The 18,890-nt window shown below is 38.3% G+C and overlaps 1 protein-coding gene across 1 annotated transcript; it reads right to left on the reverse strand.

The window, feature by feature from the left end:
- Positions 1-3,657: 3,657 nt before the first annotated feature.
- LOC118617026 (RNA transcription, translation and transport factor protein-like) lies at positions 3,658-9,860 on the reverse strand. The gene is made up of 3 exons (XM_036242527.1): positions 9,703-9,860; positions 8,585-8,622; positions 3,658-4,385 (listed from the first exon to the last, which is right to left on the reverse strand). The coding sequence occupies exons 1-3, from the start codon at positions 9,858-9,860 to the stop codon at positions 3,658-3,660; spliced, it is 924 nt and encodes a 307-aa protein (XP_036098420.1).
- Positions 9,861-18,890: the final 9,030 nt, after the last annotated feature.

Here is an 18,890-nt window from a genome sequence, read left to right on the forward strand (position 1 = left end):
AAAAAATAATAGCATGTGGGTGACATTTTTTTCTGGGCCAAATTTACATTAAATATTATTCTGGGCCAAATTTACATTAAATATTATGTTTAAAATAAATTAACCTTTTCCTAACATCTCTCTATCCTTTCATTACATTATTTCATTTCATTATTCTTTTCTTAATTCTTGTAGGATTTTGATATACATGAAACATTCTGTATAGATTTGTGGATATTTAAAAATATATCTAATATTCTGCTCCTTGGGGTTCAAGTCCATGTCTGATTTTTTAAAATTATTTTTATTAATTTATTTTTGTTACAGATGTCCCCCCCCCCCATTGACACCCGTGCCGTCCCCAGCATTGCTGTCCATGTCCATTGATTATGCATACACGCATATAAGTTCTGTGGTTTATCTCTTTTCTGCCCTCCAATCCCCTCTTCTGAGGTTGTCAGTCTGTACCCTACTTCTATGTCTCTGGGTCTATTTTGTTCATCTGTTTTGTTCATTATATTCCACAAATAAGTGAGATCATGTGATATTTATCTTTCTCTGATTGGCTTGTTTCACTAAGGATAATACTCTCCAGGTTCCTCCATGTCATCTCAAAGGATAAGAGATTTTTCTTTCTTACAGCTGCACAGTACTCCATTGTGTAAATGTACCACAGCTTTTTTTACCCACTCATCTATTTATGGACACTTGGGCTGTTTCCAGATCTTAGCAATTGTAAATACTACTGCTATAAACATAGGGTTACATATATTCCTTCCGATTAGTGTTTCAGGCTTCTTAGGATATATTCCTAAAAGTGGGATCACTGGGTCAAATGGCAGTTCAATTTTTAACTTTTTGAGGAAACACCATAGTGTTTTCTAAAAGTGGCTGCACCAGTCTGCATTCCCACCAGCAGTGTACTAGAGTTCCCTTTTCTCCACACCCTCGCCAGCACTTGTTTAATGATTTGTTGATGGTAGCCATTCTGACAGGTGTGAGGTGATACCTCATAGTTTTTTGTTTTTTTTTTAATTAATTAATTTATTTATCTCACAGATATTTCTCCTTTTTCCCCCCATTGACACCCTCCTCCCCCTCTCTTCCCACCCTGTCCCCAGCTTTATTGTCCATGTCCATTGTTCATGCATACATGCATATAAGTTCTGTGGTTTATCTCTCCCCCCACCACCCCCTCTTCTGGGGATTGTCAGTCTATACCCTACTTTCACGTCTCTGGGACTACCCTGTTCTTCAGACTGTTATCTTCATTATATTCCACAAATAAGTGAGATTGTGTGATATTTGTCTTTCTCTGCTTGGCTTGTTTCGCTTAGGATAATACTCTCCAGGTCCCTCCATGTCGTCTCAAAGGATAAGAGCTCTTTCATTCTTACAGCTGCGTAGTACTTCATTGTGTATATATACCACAGCTTTTTTATCCATTGGTCTACTGATGGACATTTGGGCTGTTAGTGAGGTCGAGAATTTCTTCATATGTCTCTTGGCCATTTGCATGTCCTTTTTGGAAAGGTCTCTATTTAGGTCCTCCGCCCATTTTTTAAGTGGGTTCTTTGTCTTCCTTTTGTTGAGTTGTATGAGAACTCTATATATCTTGGAAATTAACCCCTTATCTGATGTATCTTTGCAATTATGCTTTCCCATATAGTGGGTTCACTTTCCATTTTGATGGTTGTTTCTTTTGCCGTGCAGAAGGTTTTTAGTTTGATGTAGTCCTTTGTGTTCATTTTTTCCTTTGTTTCTCTTGCTTTAGGCATTGTATCAGTGAAAATTCTGTTGTGTGTGATGTCTGAAATTTTGTTGCCTACATTTTCTTCTAGGATTTTTGTGGATTCACAAGTCACATTTAAATATTTTATCCATTTTTAGTTTATGCTTGTATATGGTATAAGTTGGTGGTCTAGCTTCATTTTTTTGCATGTAGCTGTCCAATTTTCCCAACACCATTTATTAAAGAGTCTGTCTTGACTCCACTGTATGCTCTTGCCACCTTTGTCAAATATTAATTGAACATATTGTCTTGGGTTAATTTCTGGGTTCTCTGTTCTATTCCCTTAATCTATATACCTGTTCTTGTGCCAGTACCAGGCTGTTTTCATTACATTGGCTTGGTAGTATAACCTGATATCCGGTATTGTGATTCCTCCTACTTTGTTCTTCATTTTTAAGATTGCTGTTGCTATTCGTGTTTTTTTTTTTTTTGGTTCCATATAAACTTTTGGAGTATTTGTTCTAGTTCTGTGAAGTATTTCATTGGTATTTTGATGGGGATTGCATTGAATCTATAGATTGCTTAGGGTAGTATGGACATTTTAAATATGTTAATTCTTCCAATCCATGAACAGCATTTATGTTTTCACTTTTTTATATCTTGCTCTATTTATTTTTTCAATGGTCTGTAGTTTTGTGTGAAGAGTTCATTTATGTCTTCGGTTAAGATTATTCCTAGGTATCTTAACATTTTTGCCATGATATTAAGTGGGATTCTTTTAGTATCTCTTTCTGTGAGTTCACCATTGGTGTATAAGAATGCTGTTGATTTCTTGACGTTAATTTTGTATCCTGTTATTTTGACAATTTTATTTATTAATTCTAGTAGATATTTTTCCCCAATTTTTATTAATTTATTTTTGTTACAGATTTTTTTTTCCTTTTTCTCACCTAGACACCCTCCTTCCCATAACAACCCTCCACCACCTTAGCATTCTTGTCTATGTCCATTGGTTATGCATACATGCATATAAGTCCTTTGGTTTATCTCATCCATCCCCTCGCCCCCCTACTCTGAGATTTGTCCGTCTGAACCATACTCCTTTCTATATCTCTGGGTCTATTTCATTCATCAGCCCACCTTGTTTATTATATTCCACAAATAAGTGAGATCATGTGGTATTTGTCTTTCTCTGATTGGCTTATTTCACTTAGCATAATACTATCTAGGACTCTCCATGTCATCTAAATAAATAAGAGATCTTTCTTTCTTACAGCTGCATCGTATTCCATTGTATATATGTACCACAGCTTCTTTATCAACTCATCTACTGTTGGACAGTTGGGCTGTTTCCAGATCTTAATAATTGCAAATAGTACTGCTATGAAAATAGGGGTACATGTATTCTTTCTGATTGGTATTATAGGCTTCTTAGGATATATTCCTAGAAGTGGGATCACTGGATCAAATGGCAGTTCAATTTTTAATTTTTGAAGAAACACCACACCGTTTTCCACAGTGGCTGCACCAGTCTACATTCCCACCAGCAGTGTACGAGTCCCCTTATCTCCACACCCTCACTAACACTTGTTTTTTGATGATTTGTTGATGGCAGTCATTCTAGCAGGTGTGAGGTGATACTTCCTAGTTGTTTTAATTTGCATCTCTCTGATGATTAGTGATGAGCATTTCTTCATATGTCTCTTCGCCATTTGTATTTCCTTTTCGAAGAGGTGTCTACTTAGGTCCGCTGCCCATTTTTTTTTTTTTTTTTTTAACTTTCCAAACTTTATTAAAGAAAAAGAAATGATGTTAAATCTCTAAAGCATAGTTAATTTTCTGGAATTTTTCCCTTGAAACTTTGGTGTTTGATTTCAAAACACATGCCAGGGCATGCATTGTTCCCAACCGTACTAAGTAGGCGAGAGGCTGAAATTCTAAAATGTTCATCTTCCAACTTTCTCCAGTCTGTGGTCTGTCTTTGGATCAGCAATAATTGCCAGAACAGCCACTATGGCTTCATTATTTTTTGTCTGTAGGTCTCTGAGCTCTTCTATATGCAGCAATCTCAGAATTTGAGCAGTTTCATTAAGAACTGCATCTCCTGTGTCAAAACCAAGGATATGCTTGTCTAAAGCAACAGGTAATCCCTCTTTTGCTTGACTTGCTTTAGCAATTTCTTCCTGTGTCAGGTGCTCTTGGGCCAAAATGCAAATTGCCTGAAGCATTACCAGGTAATCACCATGAAGCTGAATCTGAAGAAGGTTAGCCAAAGTCATTATACCAGCCTTAAAATCAGGATTATTAATATCCAAGTTGATCAATGGCTCTGCATTTTTAGCTGCATTGTCACCATTTTTTGTATTATCAGCCTTGTATTTTTCAGCATTATGTCCATATTCAAGTCTAACAGCTAAACCAAGAAGCCAATCAATTGCTTCTTGTTGATCTTGAATCTTGAAAGGATAGTTAACATCTGTGGGACACTTTTCAAAGAACGTGGGCCAGTCACTGCTGTGAATGTTTCTTAAATGACCTCTGTCTTCAATCTTGTAGTGTCTGATTTTCTGGTCTTCAAACCAAACAATAAAGTTTCTAAATTCTGTTTCATCTTTGCAGTTGAAGCCAGCAGGGTTGTGGTAGTCAAGGGCCGTCAGGTTGCGACAGAACCTGGCTTCTCATTCTATCCACCCCCCCACCCCAGGCCAGGAGCAGCGGGCAGCAAGGGACCGGCAACGTGGTGAGGGGCCCTCTGCCCATTTTTTTTTATCCTGAGGATATTTTTTCATTTTTGTTCAGATAGAGTGGGAGGGAAAGAAAGGAAGAGAGAGAGAAGGAATCATCAATGTAAAAGGGACACATCAAGTGACCACCTCCCGCACAACCTCAACGGGGCAAACCAAAACCGAGGCACGTGCCCTTGGCCAGAACCAAACCCGTGTCTCTCTGGATCACGGGCTAACATTCTAACTGCCGAGCCAAATCGGCCAGTCTGCCCATTTTTAAAATGGGTTCTTTGTCTTCCTTTTGTTGAGTTATTTGAACACTCTATATATTTTGGAAATTAATCCCTTATCTGATGTATCATTGGCAATGATGTTCTCCCATACAGTGGGTTCCCTTTCCATTTTGATGGTTGTTTCTTTTACTGTGCAGAAGCTTTTGAGTTTGATGTAATCCCATGTGTTCATTTTCTCCTTTGTTTCTGTTGCCTTAGGTGATGTATCAGTGAAAATTCTGCTGCATATGATGTCTGAAATTTTGTTGCCTACATTTTCTTCTAGGATTTTTGTGGATTCACAAGTCCCATTTAAGTCTTTTATCCATTTGAGTTTATTTTTGTGTATGGTGTAAGTTGATGGTCTAGTTTCATTTTTTTTGCATGTAGCTGTCCAACACCATTTATTAAAGAGACTGTCATTACTCCATTGTATGCTCTTGCCACCCTTGTCAAATATTAATTGAGCATAATATCTTGGGTCAATTTTCGGGTTCTCTGTTTGGTTCCACTGATCTATATGACTGTTCTTGTGCCAGTACTAGGCTATTTTGATTCCCATGGCTTTGTAGTATAACCTGAAATATGGTAATGTGATCCCTCCTACTTTGTTTTTCCTTTTCAAGATTGCTGTGGCTCTTTGAGGTCTTTCCTGGTTCCATATGAACTTTTGAAGTATTTGTTCTAGTTCTGTGATTTACGTCATTGGTATTTTTATGGGGATTGCATTGAATCTATAGACTGCTTTGGGTAGTATGGACATTTTAATGATGTTATTTCTTCCAATAATGAACAAGGTATGTGCTTCCACTTTTTTATATCTTCCTCAATTTCTTTTTTCAATGTCTTGTAGATTTGTGTGAAGAGGTTGTTTACTTCTTTGTTTAAGTTTATTCCTAGGTATCTTAATTTTTATGCCACAATGGTAAATGGGATATATATATATATATATATATATATATATATATATATATATTTTAGTTTCTCATTCTGTGTGTTCACCATTGATGTATAAGAATGTCGTTGATTTCTCGATGTTAATTTTTTATCCTGCCACCTTGCCAAACTTGTTTATTAAATCCAGCAGGGTTTTGATGGAGTCTTTAGGTTTTTGTATGTATAATATCATGCCATCTGCAAATAATGACAGTTTCACTTCCTCCTTTCTAATTTGGATATTTTTAATTTTTTTCTTCATGTCTGATTGCTGTGGCTAAAACTTCCAGAACTATGTTAAATAAGATTGTGAAAGTGAGCATCCTGTCTTATTTCTGTTCTTAAGGGAAATGCTTTTAGCTTTTGCCCATTGAGTATGATGTTCGATGTAGGTTTTTCATACATGACCTTTACTATGTCAAGATATGACTCCTCTATTCCCACATTGCTGAGTTTTTAAATCAGAAATGGGTACTGAATTTTGTAAAATTCTTTTTCAGCATCTATTGATATGATCACATGGTTTTTATCTTTCATTTTGTTTATGTGGTATATCACCTTTAATGATTTGCAAATATTGTACCAGCCTTGCATCCCTTGAATGAATCCCACTTGGTCATGATGAATAATTCTACCTTTGATAACTTGCTTAACTGCATTTCATTTATCTCATCTTCAGTAGAGTTCTCTTGTTTTTTCATTTGGGATTTGTTTCTTTATTTCACCATTCTGGTTATCTCAGTGGGTTTAGGAACCTGCAAAATTTTTCCTATGGGTGTTAGTGTTCTGCTGGTTGTAGCTCCCTCTGCTGAGTTTGAATGAGTGTGGGAGGACCAACATTAAATACTACTCTTAAGTCTTACTTTCCTGGGTAGATTTACAAGTCCAGGAAAGGTTTAGTTATCCTCTAGTTTATTGCCTGGAGGCTATTCGTCTCAGTTACTTGATGAGCCTTGTGTTTTAGCCTTCAACTGAATAAAAAAACTCCCTCAGGTGTTCAGAGTAAGAGGATTTCCAGAGGGTGAGGCAGACGCTGGCTGTTAATGAGCCTCAATTTGCATTTCTCTAACCCAGCTGGGTGGAGTTAAACTTCTGAGGGAGGGGTTGTTGCTTCTCCCCACAGTTCCCGGAAGGGGCTCTGGAAAGGGTCTCTGCAAGTAAGATGGCCACTGTCCAAGCTTGATTAAGTGTCCTTTTTTCCTGTCCCTGGTTATATGGGTCCTCTCCAACTGCTTTTTTATTGCTTTTTCCTGAGGATTTGTCTTTATTTTATTTGTAATTCCAGTTTGGTCCTGGGAGATGGTCTATGTAGCTCCCATTTACTCCAACACCATTTTGTAATATAACATTTTTGGAGAGCAGGGACACAATTCAATGTATAACAATTCTTGGAGATAGTACCTCCCTTGGATAATTTCTTGATCTTCTACTCAGCATCTTTATTCCATTGAATTACTTCTGTACTATTGGACTTTTGTATATATAAATCTTACAGAGAGAGCCATTATTTTCTAAGCAGAAATTCATGTATTAATTTTTCTTTTATAGATAAATATTTATATCTGTTAATGATTACCAGTGCATCAGATTCTTATAATTTGTAGACAATTAGATTTAAATAACATGACACAGTTGACATAACACATCTAAACTTATTGCTAATAATATCTTTGGTCAATACTATAACTCTCACCCTGGCTGGTTTGGCTGAGCGATTAGAGCTTCGGCCCACATTCCAGAGAGTCCCGGGTTCGGTTCCGGCTAAGGGCACGTACCTTGATTGAAGTTTGTCCCTCGCCCCGGTTGGGGTCATGTGGGTGGCAACCAGTCAATTTGTCTCTCTCACGTTGATGATTCTCTCTCTCTCTTCCTCCCTTGTTCCCTCACACTCTATCTGAAGACAAGTGCAAAAATGTCCTTGGGTGACAATCAAAAAAAAAATACTACAACTCTCAATTGTATAGTGATGTTTAATTATATTTGGATATTATTGTTGTATAGATTAGTTCTTTGATCATTTTGAATAGTCCTTGCTTAGTCAATGCACCAAGTCCAGTTGGAAGAAGAACTACCTTTTGAGAACAGGGATATTCTGCTTGGATCTCTCAATGATGAAACCAAAGAACCAGATTTGACAGTGACATCTAAGTTCACTCAGGGAAGAAAGACTGGGAATCTGGCAGGCACATGTTCTGAGAACCAGAGAGCTTATTCTGTGGTAATACATGAATAGCTTGGCAGGTAAACATTGTCTGTTTGAAAAGCTTTTAAGAACAGTCTGGTTCTATGTTTACAAATTAACATCGGAAAGAAAAATTTTGTCTCCAAAGTCTATTGATTTAATGAATTAGATGCACTTAAAACCTAGTAAAAAACAATCTGGTTCTCAGAAAGCTATGTATCTTTCTTTAATATCTAAGGTGACTCTATTTTAGATTTCTTAAATCAGTGAAAGAACAAATAACACTTCTAAATTTGGATAATATGTTTTGAACTCTGAAACATAGTCAGAGGAGTAGGCAGGTGCACTTTGGTGCATGGTAAACACACCAAGAAATTCACCTCTATTGGGCCTTAGGGGCAGTAACTGGCCATTTCAGCTACCACCTTTATTTTGTCATTGTCAAGCTTTAATGGCATAGCTTTTAAGAACTTTGTTATATCTTAAGAGAGTAGCCTAAAATAAATGGGAATAATAGAAGAGTGTTCATCTTTATTACTGGCTGAAATTTAAATGTAAATTTGAAATATGTAAGAATTTGAAATATATAAGAGGGTGTTTGTGTCTTTTAATAGAAAAAGAAAGATTGGGTTAATTTTTATCTATTTGAAAGGGACCGATTTGTTTTGTGTTACATTCACTGAAGTGGAAAATTAGTATGAGGTTATGAAAAGAAAAAGAAAAAAAACTCATTGTGAACTAGAATGAACAGAATTACTTGGTGCACTTTCAGCTGCTCCTAAGAAAGACAATGCACTGCAAAAAAAAAAACAAAAAAAAAAAAACAAAAAAAAAAACCTAAAACAAACAAACAAACAAGAAGAAGAAGAAAAAAGAATTAACACTGAAAAATAATCTAAACAGCAAAGGTCAAAAGTACAGATTTTATTGAGAGCAATGCTAAAGATTTGGAACAATGCAATGATCTTCAAGTTATGCAAATCTGGATGTAGAACTTTAGTTCTCTTTTTTAAAGTATTTTTACAAATTCTTAACTAAACGTGTTCTAAGAGTACTTCTCAATGAAAGGAAAGATCAATAGATAATATCGCACTGTCACTCAGGTGACTGGCAATGCTATTTGATAAACCACAGCTGCTATTTCCTTTGTTCAGTAACTGTCAATAAGGTAACTCTTGGTCATTGTAATGGTTAATTTTAAGTGTCAACTTGTCTGGGACACAGTCATGGATATTTGGTCAAACATTATCCTGGACAGTTCTGTGAGGATGTGTTTGGATAAGACTTACACTTAAATTTGTGGACTTTGAGTAAAGCAGATTTCTCTCTATAATGTGTTTGGATCTCATCCAATCATTAGAAGGCCTGAATAGAACAAAAGCAAGAGGGGTTCATCTGCAGCCTTGGCTCTAACTGGCTTTCCAGCAGGCAGTCTGCATCCAACTGCGACTTTTTCTGAGACGGCAGCCTGTCAGCCTCTACCATCAGATTTTGGATTTGCCAAGCATCCACAATCACAGGAGCCTAAACGGGGCTAAATTATCTGTTTAAGATATTAGATTCAGAGAATTTTGAGAAGTCTGAAGAAATTCTTGTTTCTTAACTATCAGGTTGAATGGAGGTCCAGTGATCTTTGACATGTCATGACTATTTCTTGATTGCGACTTCTAAAACTTCAAGAAGAGATTTTTATCGAGCTTTTTGTTCTATCAAAATATTTTAATGTTAAAAATGTGCTTATTGCAGCTGCTTAAATGTTTTCTCACAGGTCAGCCAAATTTGGCAAAAATGAAAATTTGAGAGCTAAATGGCATTATAAGAACTACAATTGTAAAGCCAATTTGTTAAAAGTTAAAATTCACATTAAGTTGTTACAATAATCCTCTGATCTTTAGATTTTGTGTAAGAATCATTTTAGATAGCTTGCTCCTCTTCTGTGGTGAGAACTCAGGGACCATCAGCACAAACTCCCCAGAACAGCCCATCAGTTTGGAGATCACACTTAGATCCTGATAGAAGAAAAAGCTGTGCATCTTCACGTTATTTTTCTATCACTGCTATAATAAATTTGCACAAATGTAGTAATTTAAAAGCAACACAAATTTATCTTACAGTTCTGTAGTTTAGAATCTTACATGGATCCCACTGAGCTAAAACCACTGACTAGATGTATGAACCCATATCAAAATATGAAAGATGGTTATCTCTGTGTTTGTGATATAAAAGTATAAGTGATCTGTCCCTTATATTTATATATGTACATATATATAGTTTTAACTGAATTTATTAATATTTATTCAGAAAAAATAGAAAAACAAAACTTTGGAATGAGAACAGCATTCATTGAATATACCATTAATTAACTTAAGCATAAATATTTAAGCAAAAGAAACTAATATTCAGTAGGATTCCAATGTTAATTTCTAAAGCATTTTCAGTATAAACTGCATAAAATTCTTAGCTAGAGAAAATTAACCTCTTTAAAAGACAACATTAAATTTATTGGCATTATTATTATTAAAATCTTCTTTATTGAGATTCATTTGTATCTAAGTATATTGACAGATAGCAAAGATATGTGTAGAATCTAGTTCAAATCCCACATGAGGAACAATGGGCTCTTCAGGTTGATATATAGGAGGATGGATTATTTTAAGAGCTTTATATTACTTGGTACAAATAGCTTTATACATACAGTCATTTATTTATTTTTCTCCTTAAAAGTAGTCCCATGAGGAGATTACATCCAGGCATTTAATGACTTCTCACTTCTTTCTCTCTACACAGTTATGAAAAGTGTTTGACACCACTGTTCTCAACTCTCTTTGTCTGGAAATACACATTTCTTCTTGACCTCTCAATAGTTTTCAACTTTATTGGCCACAAAGGAGACATAAAAATCTCTACATATAGATGATTTGCAGCTAGATAGTGAAAGCTCCATTTGTTAACAGTTAGTTAACCCCTTCTCTATATTAGTTCAACCATGGAAGAATTTAAGAGAAGTGTCTAGAAATTTTGATGCTTTTTGTTTTCTATCCTTCTCTCACCCACAATAAAAGGACTTTACTATGTGTGCACTGACACATTTCCTGCAGCTGCTAAAAAGCTTTACATGTAGTCAAAGATCGGTGTTCTTTATCATTTAATATGCATTTATTTCCTTAATTTTAAATAAATAAGTTAAACACTATTTTAAAACACAATATTCTTGAATATTATAAAAGGTAAAAAACATAAAAAATACTAAAATTATACATATATGTATGTATATATAAATACATGTGTATATATATGTACACATGTATATATATATTTAGTGTGTAATTAGAAGTCACATTTTATTTTTATATTGATGCATTTTTCTTTAGCACACCTATGTTTTCTTATTCATGTTCTGCACTTTATGAAGTCAGTTTTCTTATATTTTTGATTTTTTAAAGATAGAAACTCTTATTTTATTAATTTATTTTTGTTACAGATGTTTCTCTTTTTTTCCCCATTGACACCCTCCTCTCCATCGCCCCACCCCATCCCCGGCTGTGTTGTCCACATTCATCTGTTATGCATACATGCATATAAGTTCTGTGGTTTATCACTTCCCTCCCTCCATGACTCCCTCTTCTGAGGGTTGTCAGTCTGTACCCTACTTCAACGTCTCTGGGTCTACCCTATTCCTCAGACTGTTATGTTCATTATATTCCACAAATAAGTGAGATCATGTGCTATTTGTCTTTTTCTGATTGGCTTGTTTCACTTAGGATAACACTTTCCAGGTCCCTCCATGTCGTCTCTAAGGATAAGAGATCTTTCTTTCTTACAGCTGCATAGTACTCCATTGTGCATATGTACCACTGCTTTTTTTATTCATTCGTTTACTGATGGACACATGGGCTGTTTCCAAATCTTAGCTATTGTAAATAGTGCTGCTATGAACATGGGGGTACGTATATTATTTCTGATTGCTGTTTCAGTCTTCTTAGGGAATATTCCTGGAAGTGGAGTCACTGGGTCAAATGACAATTCAATTTTTAATTTTTTGAGGTAACACCTTAGTGTTTTCTATAGTGGTTGTAGCAGTCTGCATTCCCACCAGCAGTGTACTAGAGTCCCCTTTTCTTCACACCCTCGCCAACACTTGTTGTTTGATGATTTGTTGATGGCGGCCATTCTGACAGGTGTGAGGTGATACCTCATTGTTATTTTAATTTGCATCTCTCTGATGATTAGTGATGTTGAGCATTTTTTCATATGTCTCTTAGCCATTTGTATGTCCTGTTTTGAGAGGTGTCTATTCAGCTCCTCTGACCATTTTTTAATTCAGTTCTTTGTCTTCCTTTTGTTGAGTTATTTGAACACTCTATATATTTTGGAAATTAACCCCTTATCTGATGTATCATTGGCAATGATGTTCTCCCATACAGAGGGTTGCCTTTCCATTTTGATGATTGTTTCTTTTGCTGTGCAGAAGCTTTTGAGTTTGATGTAGTCTCATGTGTTCATTTTCTCCTTTGTTTCTGTTGCCTTAGGTGATGTATCAGTGAAAATTCTGCTGCATATGATGTCCGAAATTTTGTTGACTATATTTTCTTCTAAGATTTTTATGGATTCACGGGTCACTTTTAAGTATGAAGTCAGTTTTAGCAAGAATTCAGTGTTATGAAACAGAAAATGTATAAACACAAATTATATTTCTTTTTTAATAACATTACTGAGATATAATTCATACCATGACATTTATTCATTTAAAGTCTACTATTAATAGTTTTTTGTATATTATTAGTTGTGCTACCATTGCCACAACTTTAGAATATGTGTTCACCCTAAAAAGAAATTCTGTACCAATTAGCCGTCTCACCTATATCCCTAAAGCCCTCTTCCTCAAGTCTATGAAACTACAAATGTACTTCTGTATTTATAGATTTGCCTATCTATACATTTTATGTCAGTGGATTCATGCAATACATAACCATTTGTAACTTGCCTTTGTAATTCTATTGTAATATTTTAATACTTTAAATAATTTTTTCAGTACATTTTTTAAAAATTTAATTTTTTAAAAACTTTTTATTGTTGAATGTATTACAGATGTTTCTCCCTTTTTTCCCCTTTGACACCCTCCTTCTCATTGTTGCCCCCTCCTGCCCTCCCCACACTATTGTCAATGTCCATTGGTTATGCATATATGCATAGAAGTTCTTTGGTTTATCTCATCTCACCCTCCCTTACTCTTTCCCTTTGAGGTTCATCATTCTAACAATAACCAATTTGTATTTCTTAATTCCTTCATCTTTTCCACCTATCCCCCCAACCCCTACCCATCTGACTTCATACTTAAAATGTTCTCTGTATCTATGAATCTGTTTCTATTCTGCTTGCTCATTTTGTTTGTGTGGATTTAATTGTTGATAGATATGTATTAATTGCCATTTTATTGTTCTTATTTTTGTTCTTTTTCACCTTCAAGAAGACCCTTGAACATTTCATATGATAGTGATTTGGTGGTGGTGAACTCCTTTAGCTTTTTCTTATCTGGGAAACTCTTGATATGTTCTTTTATTCTAAATGATAGCTTTGCAGGATAGAGTAATCTTGGTTGTAGGTCATTGGTTTTCATCACCTTGAATATCTCTTGCCACTCCTTTCTGTCCCGCAAAGTTTCTTTTGAGAAATCAGCTGACAGTCTTATGGGAGCTACTTTGTAGGTAATGGACACTTTTCTCTTCCTGCTTTTAAGATTCTCTCTTTTTATTTAACCTTTGGCATTTTGATGATGATGTGTCTTGGTGTGAATCTCTTTGGGTTCAATTTGTTTGGGACTCTCTGTGCTTCCTGGACTTGTATATCTGTTTCCTTCACCAAATTAAGAAAGTTTTCTGTCATTATTTTTTCAAATAGATTTTCAATTTCTTTCTCTCTCTCTTCTCCTTCTGGCACCTCTATGATGGGAATGTTGGCATGCTTGAAGTTGTCCCAGAGACTCCTTACACTATTCTCATTTTTTTTTTTTTATTCTTTTTTCTTTTTGCTGCTCTAGTTGGGTGTTTTCTGCTTCCTTATATTCCAAGTTGATGTTTGCTTCTTGGCTTTACCTACTCTACTATTGATTCCCTGTCAATTATTCTTTATTTCTGTTAGTGCATCCTTCATTTCTGACTGGTCCTTTTTTATATTGTTGATGTTTTCACTAAGTTCCTTGGAGTCCTCATTAACTTCCTTGAAGGTCTCATTAAGTTCTTTGGATGTCTCACCAAATTCCCTGAGCAACCTTATAACAGATGTGGAGTTCTGAACTCCACATCTGTTAGATTGCTTATCTCCATTTGGTTTAGTTTTTTTCCTGGAGTTTTGTTCTGTTTTTTCATTCAGGACATGTTTCTTTGTCTCTTCATTTTGGCTGCTTTCCTGTGATTGTTTCTATGTATTAGGCAGAGTTGCTATGCCTCCTAAGCTTTGTAGGGTGGCCTACTGTTGTAGGTGTCCTGTAGGTGTCCAGTGGCACAGTCTACCTGATCACCCCAGCTGGGCCCTCACGGTACACACCTAGTGTGGACTGTACACCCTTCTCTTGTAATTGAGTCTTGACTGCTGTTGGCATGTCAATGGGAGAGGTTTACTGGTCAGCTGCAAGGACTGGCTGTGCCCACTAGCCACTAACTTGGAGGACCAGCTGTGTAGAGACCCACCACACAGAGCAAGACTTATTTAAGCAGGGCTCTGCTACTGAGTCCACTCATTGAGTGTGTCACTTATAGAAGTGGTTGGGTGGTGGTGTTTTGATTTGATCTGAAGCTGTTCACCAAAAGTGCTGGCTTTGAGGCAATGTCAGCCACTCCCTGTGCTCTATCCAGGGCCACTCAGCATAAGCTACAAAGTGAACTGCATATGGCTGCTTCTTGTACTGGGCTTGGAGGTGTCCAGGAAAAGCCAAGTTGTGAACCAAGGCTAGCTGCTTCTAGTGCCAGGCCTGGGGCCACTTAAGAGGTATGGGGCTCACTGAGACTGGCCCCTCTCGAGCCCTGGTCCCGCACTACTCTTGTGGGCCACTGGGTTGCACAGATTTGTCCAGAACCCTGGCTCCACACTGCTCTTGTAGGCTGCTGAGTCGCACAGGGCCCTATGGAGCCCCAGGTCCTGCCACTGGTGGCTGGGGAGTGCTGCTGCCCTGTGGGACTCAGCTCCTGATCAGCCTTTGCTGTAGTTTTGGGGAATGGTTCTCTGCTCCTGGGCTGTGCTTCTGTTGTCTGGGGATGGATGTCTGCTCCCCAGCCTCTGTTACTGGGGGTATGTCTGGGTTCTGATCTGGCTGCTACTGCGAGGAAGGGTCCTGGGCTCCTAGCTGTTTGTGGTTTCTGCAACTGGCACCTTGACAGCTCCACTACTGTGCACTGGTCTGTGTTGACACAGGGTGTCCACTGGTCCGATGGTGCCAGGTACACAGGTGGGCTCAAGTATCAGATGCTGCTTGTTTGAGAGATTTTAGGATACTCTGAAGCAGGATCCAAGACAGGCCAATCCTATGGTAAAGCTTTTGGAAACAGCTTGAGTGGGCCTGAAAGCTGGGTGGGGCAGGGCCTCAGGAAGTCACCAGGGCAGGGCCAACAGTGTGAGCCAGATTGCTGGAGTCACAGATCTGGCGGCTCTCTGCCTGCCTTGTAAGGGAAAGGCTTACCAAAGAAACAACAGCTTCCAGCAGCACGTCTTTCCAGGAGAAAGCTGCCCCTCCAGCCTTCATCTGGAGGCCAAACAGCTCAGTTCTTCCCTGTTGTCTGGTGCCCCTCAAGCTGCCTTCCCTGGGAGCTCAGAGGGAGCAGGTCTGAGTAAGACTGTGTGTGGGCCCTTTAAGTGGAACTGCTGGGGCTTCCATAGCCTCAGGCTCCCTCTGCCTCAGTTCCCACTGGTTTTTCCAGCCAGAAGTTATGGGGACTTTTCTTTTTGGCACTGGGACCTGAGCTGGGTGCCTGGTGTGGGATGGGGACCCCTCACACCTCAGGGAGGACCTTCACAGCCAAGGTGTCCCTACTGATATTTATCTGCCACATGTTGGTGTGGGACCAGCTCATCCTTGCCTCCACTCCTCCTACCAGTCTCCATGTGGCCTCTTCTTTAATTTCGTAGTTGTAGGACTTTCATTCAGCTCGATTTCAGGTGGTTCTGACTGATGTTTTTGTTGTAGTTTTGTTGTAATTTTGATGTGGTTGTGGGAGGACACAATGCTTTGTTTACCTACGCTGCCATCTTGACCCACCTCCTCTTCAGTACGTTTTTTTTTTTGTTTTTTTTTTTTTTACTTTTTCATGGCTGCTCTATGGCATAAAAATGAACATTATAGTCATCAGATATTACTTCAGACTTATCTAATTTCCAGTAAGATATAATATTATTATTTCTAGACTTCCAGTTAAGATGGCGGGTAGGTAAATGTGGTATTGCCTCCTCCCACAGCTACATCAAAATTACAACTAAAGTACAAAACACTCATCATTTAAAACTGCCTGAAACTTAGCTGAATCGAAGTCCTACAACTAGGGAAATAAAGAAGCAACCACATCGAGACTGGCAGGAGGTGGTGGAGGCAGGCGAATTGGTCCCACACACACATGTGGCAGATAAAAATCAGGAGGATACCCTCAGCTGGGAAGATCCTCCCTGAGGAGTGAAGGTTCCCCATCCCACACCAGAATCTCAGCTCAGCATTCCAGTGTCAGGAGGAGAAGTCCCCATTACTTCTGGCTAGAAAAATCAGCAGGAACTGAGGCTGAGGGAGGCTGCAGCTAATGGAGCTCCGGGCAGCTCCCCTGAAAGAGCCTGTGCACAGACTTACTCAGATTCACTCCCTCTGGGTTCCAGCATGGGAGAGGCAGCTTGAAAGGCACCAGAGACATATGGGGGAAGAACTGAGTTATTAGGCATTGGGATGAGAGCTGGAGGGGTAGCATTTCTGTAGACAGACTTGCTGTTGGAGGCCCTTGTTCCTTTGATGAGCCTTCCCACGGGTGACAGACAGCCACCACATCTGGGACTCCAGCAACCAGATTCACACTGTTTGCCCCACCCTAGTGATTCCCTGAAGCTCTGCCTCTCCCAACTTTTGGGCCCCCCTAAGCTGTTTCAAAAGGCTTTACCATAGGATAAATCTGTCTTGAATTCTGCTTCAGATTTTTAAAATCTCTCAAATAAGCAGCATCTGGTCTCAGCGAGCCCCATACCTCTCATTAAGTGGTCCCAGGCCTGGCACTAAAAGCAGCCAGCCTTGGTTCACAGCTTGGCTTTTCCTCAGCACCTCCAAGCCCAGCACAAGAAGCAACCATCTGCAGATCACTTTGTGGCTTATGCCAGGTGGTTCAGGGTAGAACATAGGCAGTGGCTGACCTTGTCCCAGAGCCAGCACACCCAGGGGACAGCTTCAGACCACATAAAAGCACCACCACCCAACCACCTCCACTAGGGACACACTCAATGAGTGAACTCAGTGGGTACCAGAGCCCTGATAAAGTAAGTGTTGCTCTGTGTGGTTTCTCTCTTCACAGCTGATCCTCCAAGGGAGTTAGAGGCCAGTGGACAGTGGTCACAGCCAGTCCTTTCAGCTGATCAGCCTGAGAAAATCTCTCCCATTGATGTGCCAGCAGCAATCTAGACTCAATAACAACAGAAGGGTATACAGTTCACACCAGGGGTGCACCTCGAGGGTCACCTGGGAGACCAGGGAGGCTCTGCCACTGGACCCTACAGAATACCTACTATAATAGGTCACCCTACAAAGCCTAGGAGACATTGCAACTCTACCTAATACTTAGAAACAAACACAGGGAAGCAGCCAAAATGAGGTGACAAAGAAACATGTCCCAAATGAAAGAACAGAACAAAACTCCAGAAAAAGAACTAAACAAAATGGAAATAAACAATCAATCAGACGCAGAATTCAAAACACTGGTTATAAGGATGCTCAATGAACTTAGTGAGTACTTTAAGAAACTTAGTGAGACCTTCACAGAACTTAAGGAGAACTCCAAGCAACTTAGTGAAAATATCAACAATATGAGAAAGGACGAGTCAGAAATGAAGGATTTACTAACTGAAATGAATAATTTACAGGAAATCAATAGTAGTGTAGGTGAAGCGAAGAAGCAAACCATCAATTTGGAATATAAAGAAGCAAAAAACACCCAATCAGAACAGCAAAACTAAAACAGAATCCAAATAAATGAGGGTAATGTATGGAGCCTCTGGGACAACTTCAAGTGTACCAACATTTACATCATGGGGATGCCGAAAGAAGAGAAAGAGAGCAAGAAATTGAAAACCTATTTGAAAAAATAATGACAAAAAATTTCCCTAACTTGGTGAAGAAAACAGACATACAAGTCCAGAAAGCACAGAGAGTCCCAAACAATTTGAACCAAACAGGTCCATACCGAGACACATCATCATCAAAATGACAAAGGTTAAAGACAAACAGAAAGTCTTAAAAACAGCAAGAGAAGAGCAGTTCATTACCTACAAAGGAGCTCCCATAAGACTGTTAGCTAATTTCTCAAAAGAAACTTTGCAGGCCAGAAAGGAGTGGCAAGAAATATTCAAGATGATGAAAAGCAAGAACCTACAACCAAGATTAGTCTACCTGCAAAGCTATCATTTATAATCAGAGAACATATCAAGAGTTTCCAACACAAGAAAAAGCTACAGAAGTTCACCACCACCAAATCACTACTATATGAAATGTTGAAGAGTCTTCTTGAAGGAGAGAAGAAGAAAAAAATATGAACAATAAAATGGCAATTAATACATAACCTATCTATCAACAATTGAGTCTACAAACAAAATGAGCAAGCAAAAGAGAAACAGACCCATAGATACAGAGAACTTTTTGTTGCTTGCCAGATGGCTGGGGGCTGGGGGGATGGGTGAAAAAGATGAAGGAATTAAGAAGTACAAATTTGTAGACTGAAGAACCTCAAAGGGAAGGAGGAAGGGAGGGCAGAAAGAGATAAACCAAAGAACTTCTATGCATATAGGCATAACCAATGGGCACAGACAATAGTTTGGGGAAGGCAGGAGGAGGG

This window comes from Molossus molossus, unplaced genomic scaffold, assembly GCF_014108415.1.
Source record: "Molossus molossus isolate mMolMol1 unplaced genomic scaffold, mMolMol1.p scaffold_m16_p_5, whole genome shotgun sequence".
Taxonomy (NCBI): Eukaryota; Metazoa; Chordata; class Mammalia; order Chiroptera; family Molossidae; genus Molossus; species Molossus molossus.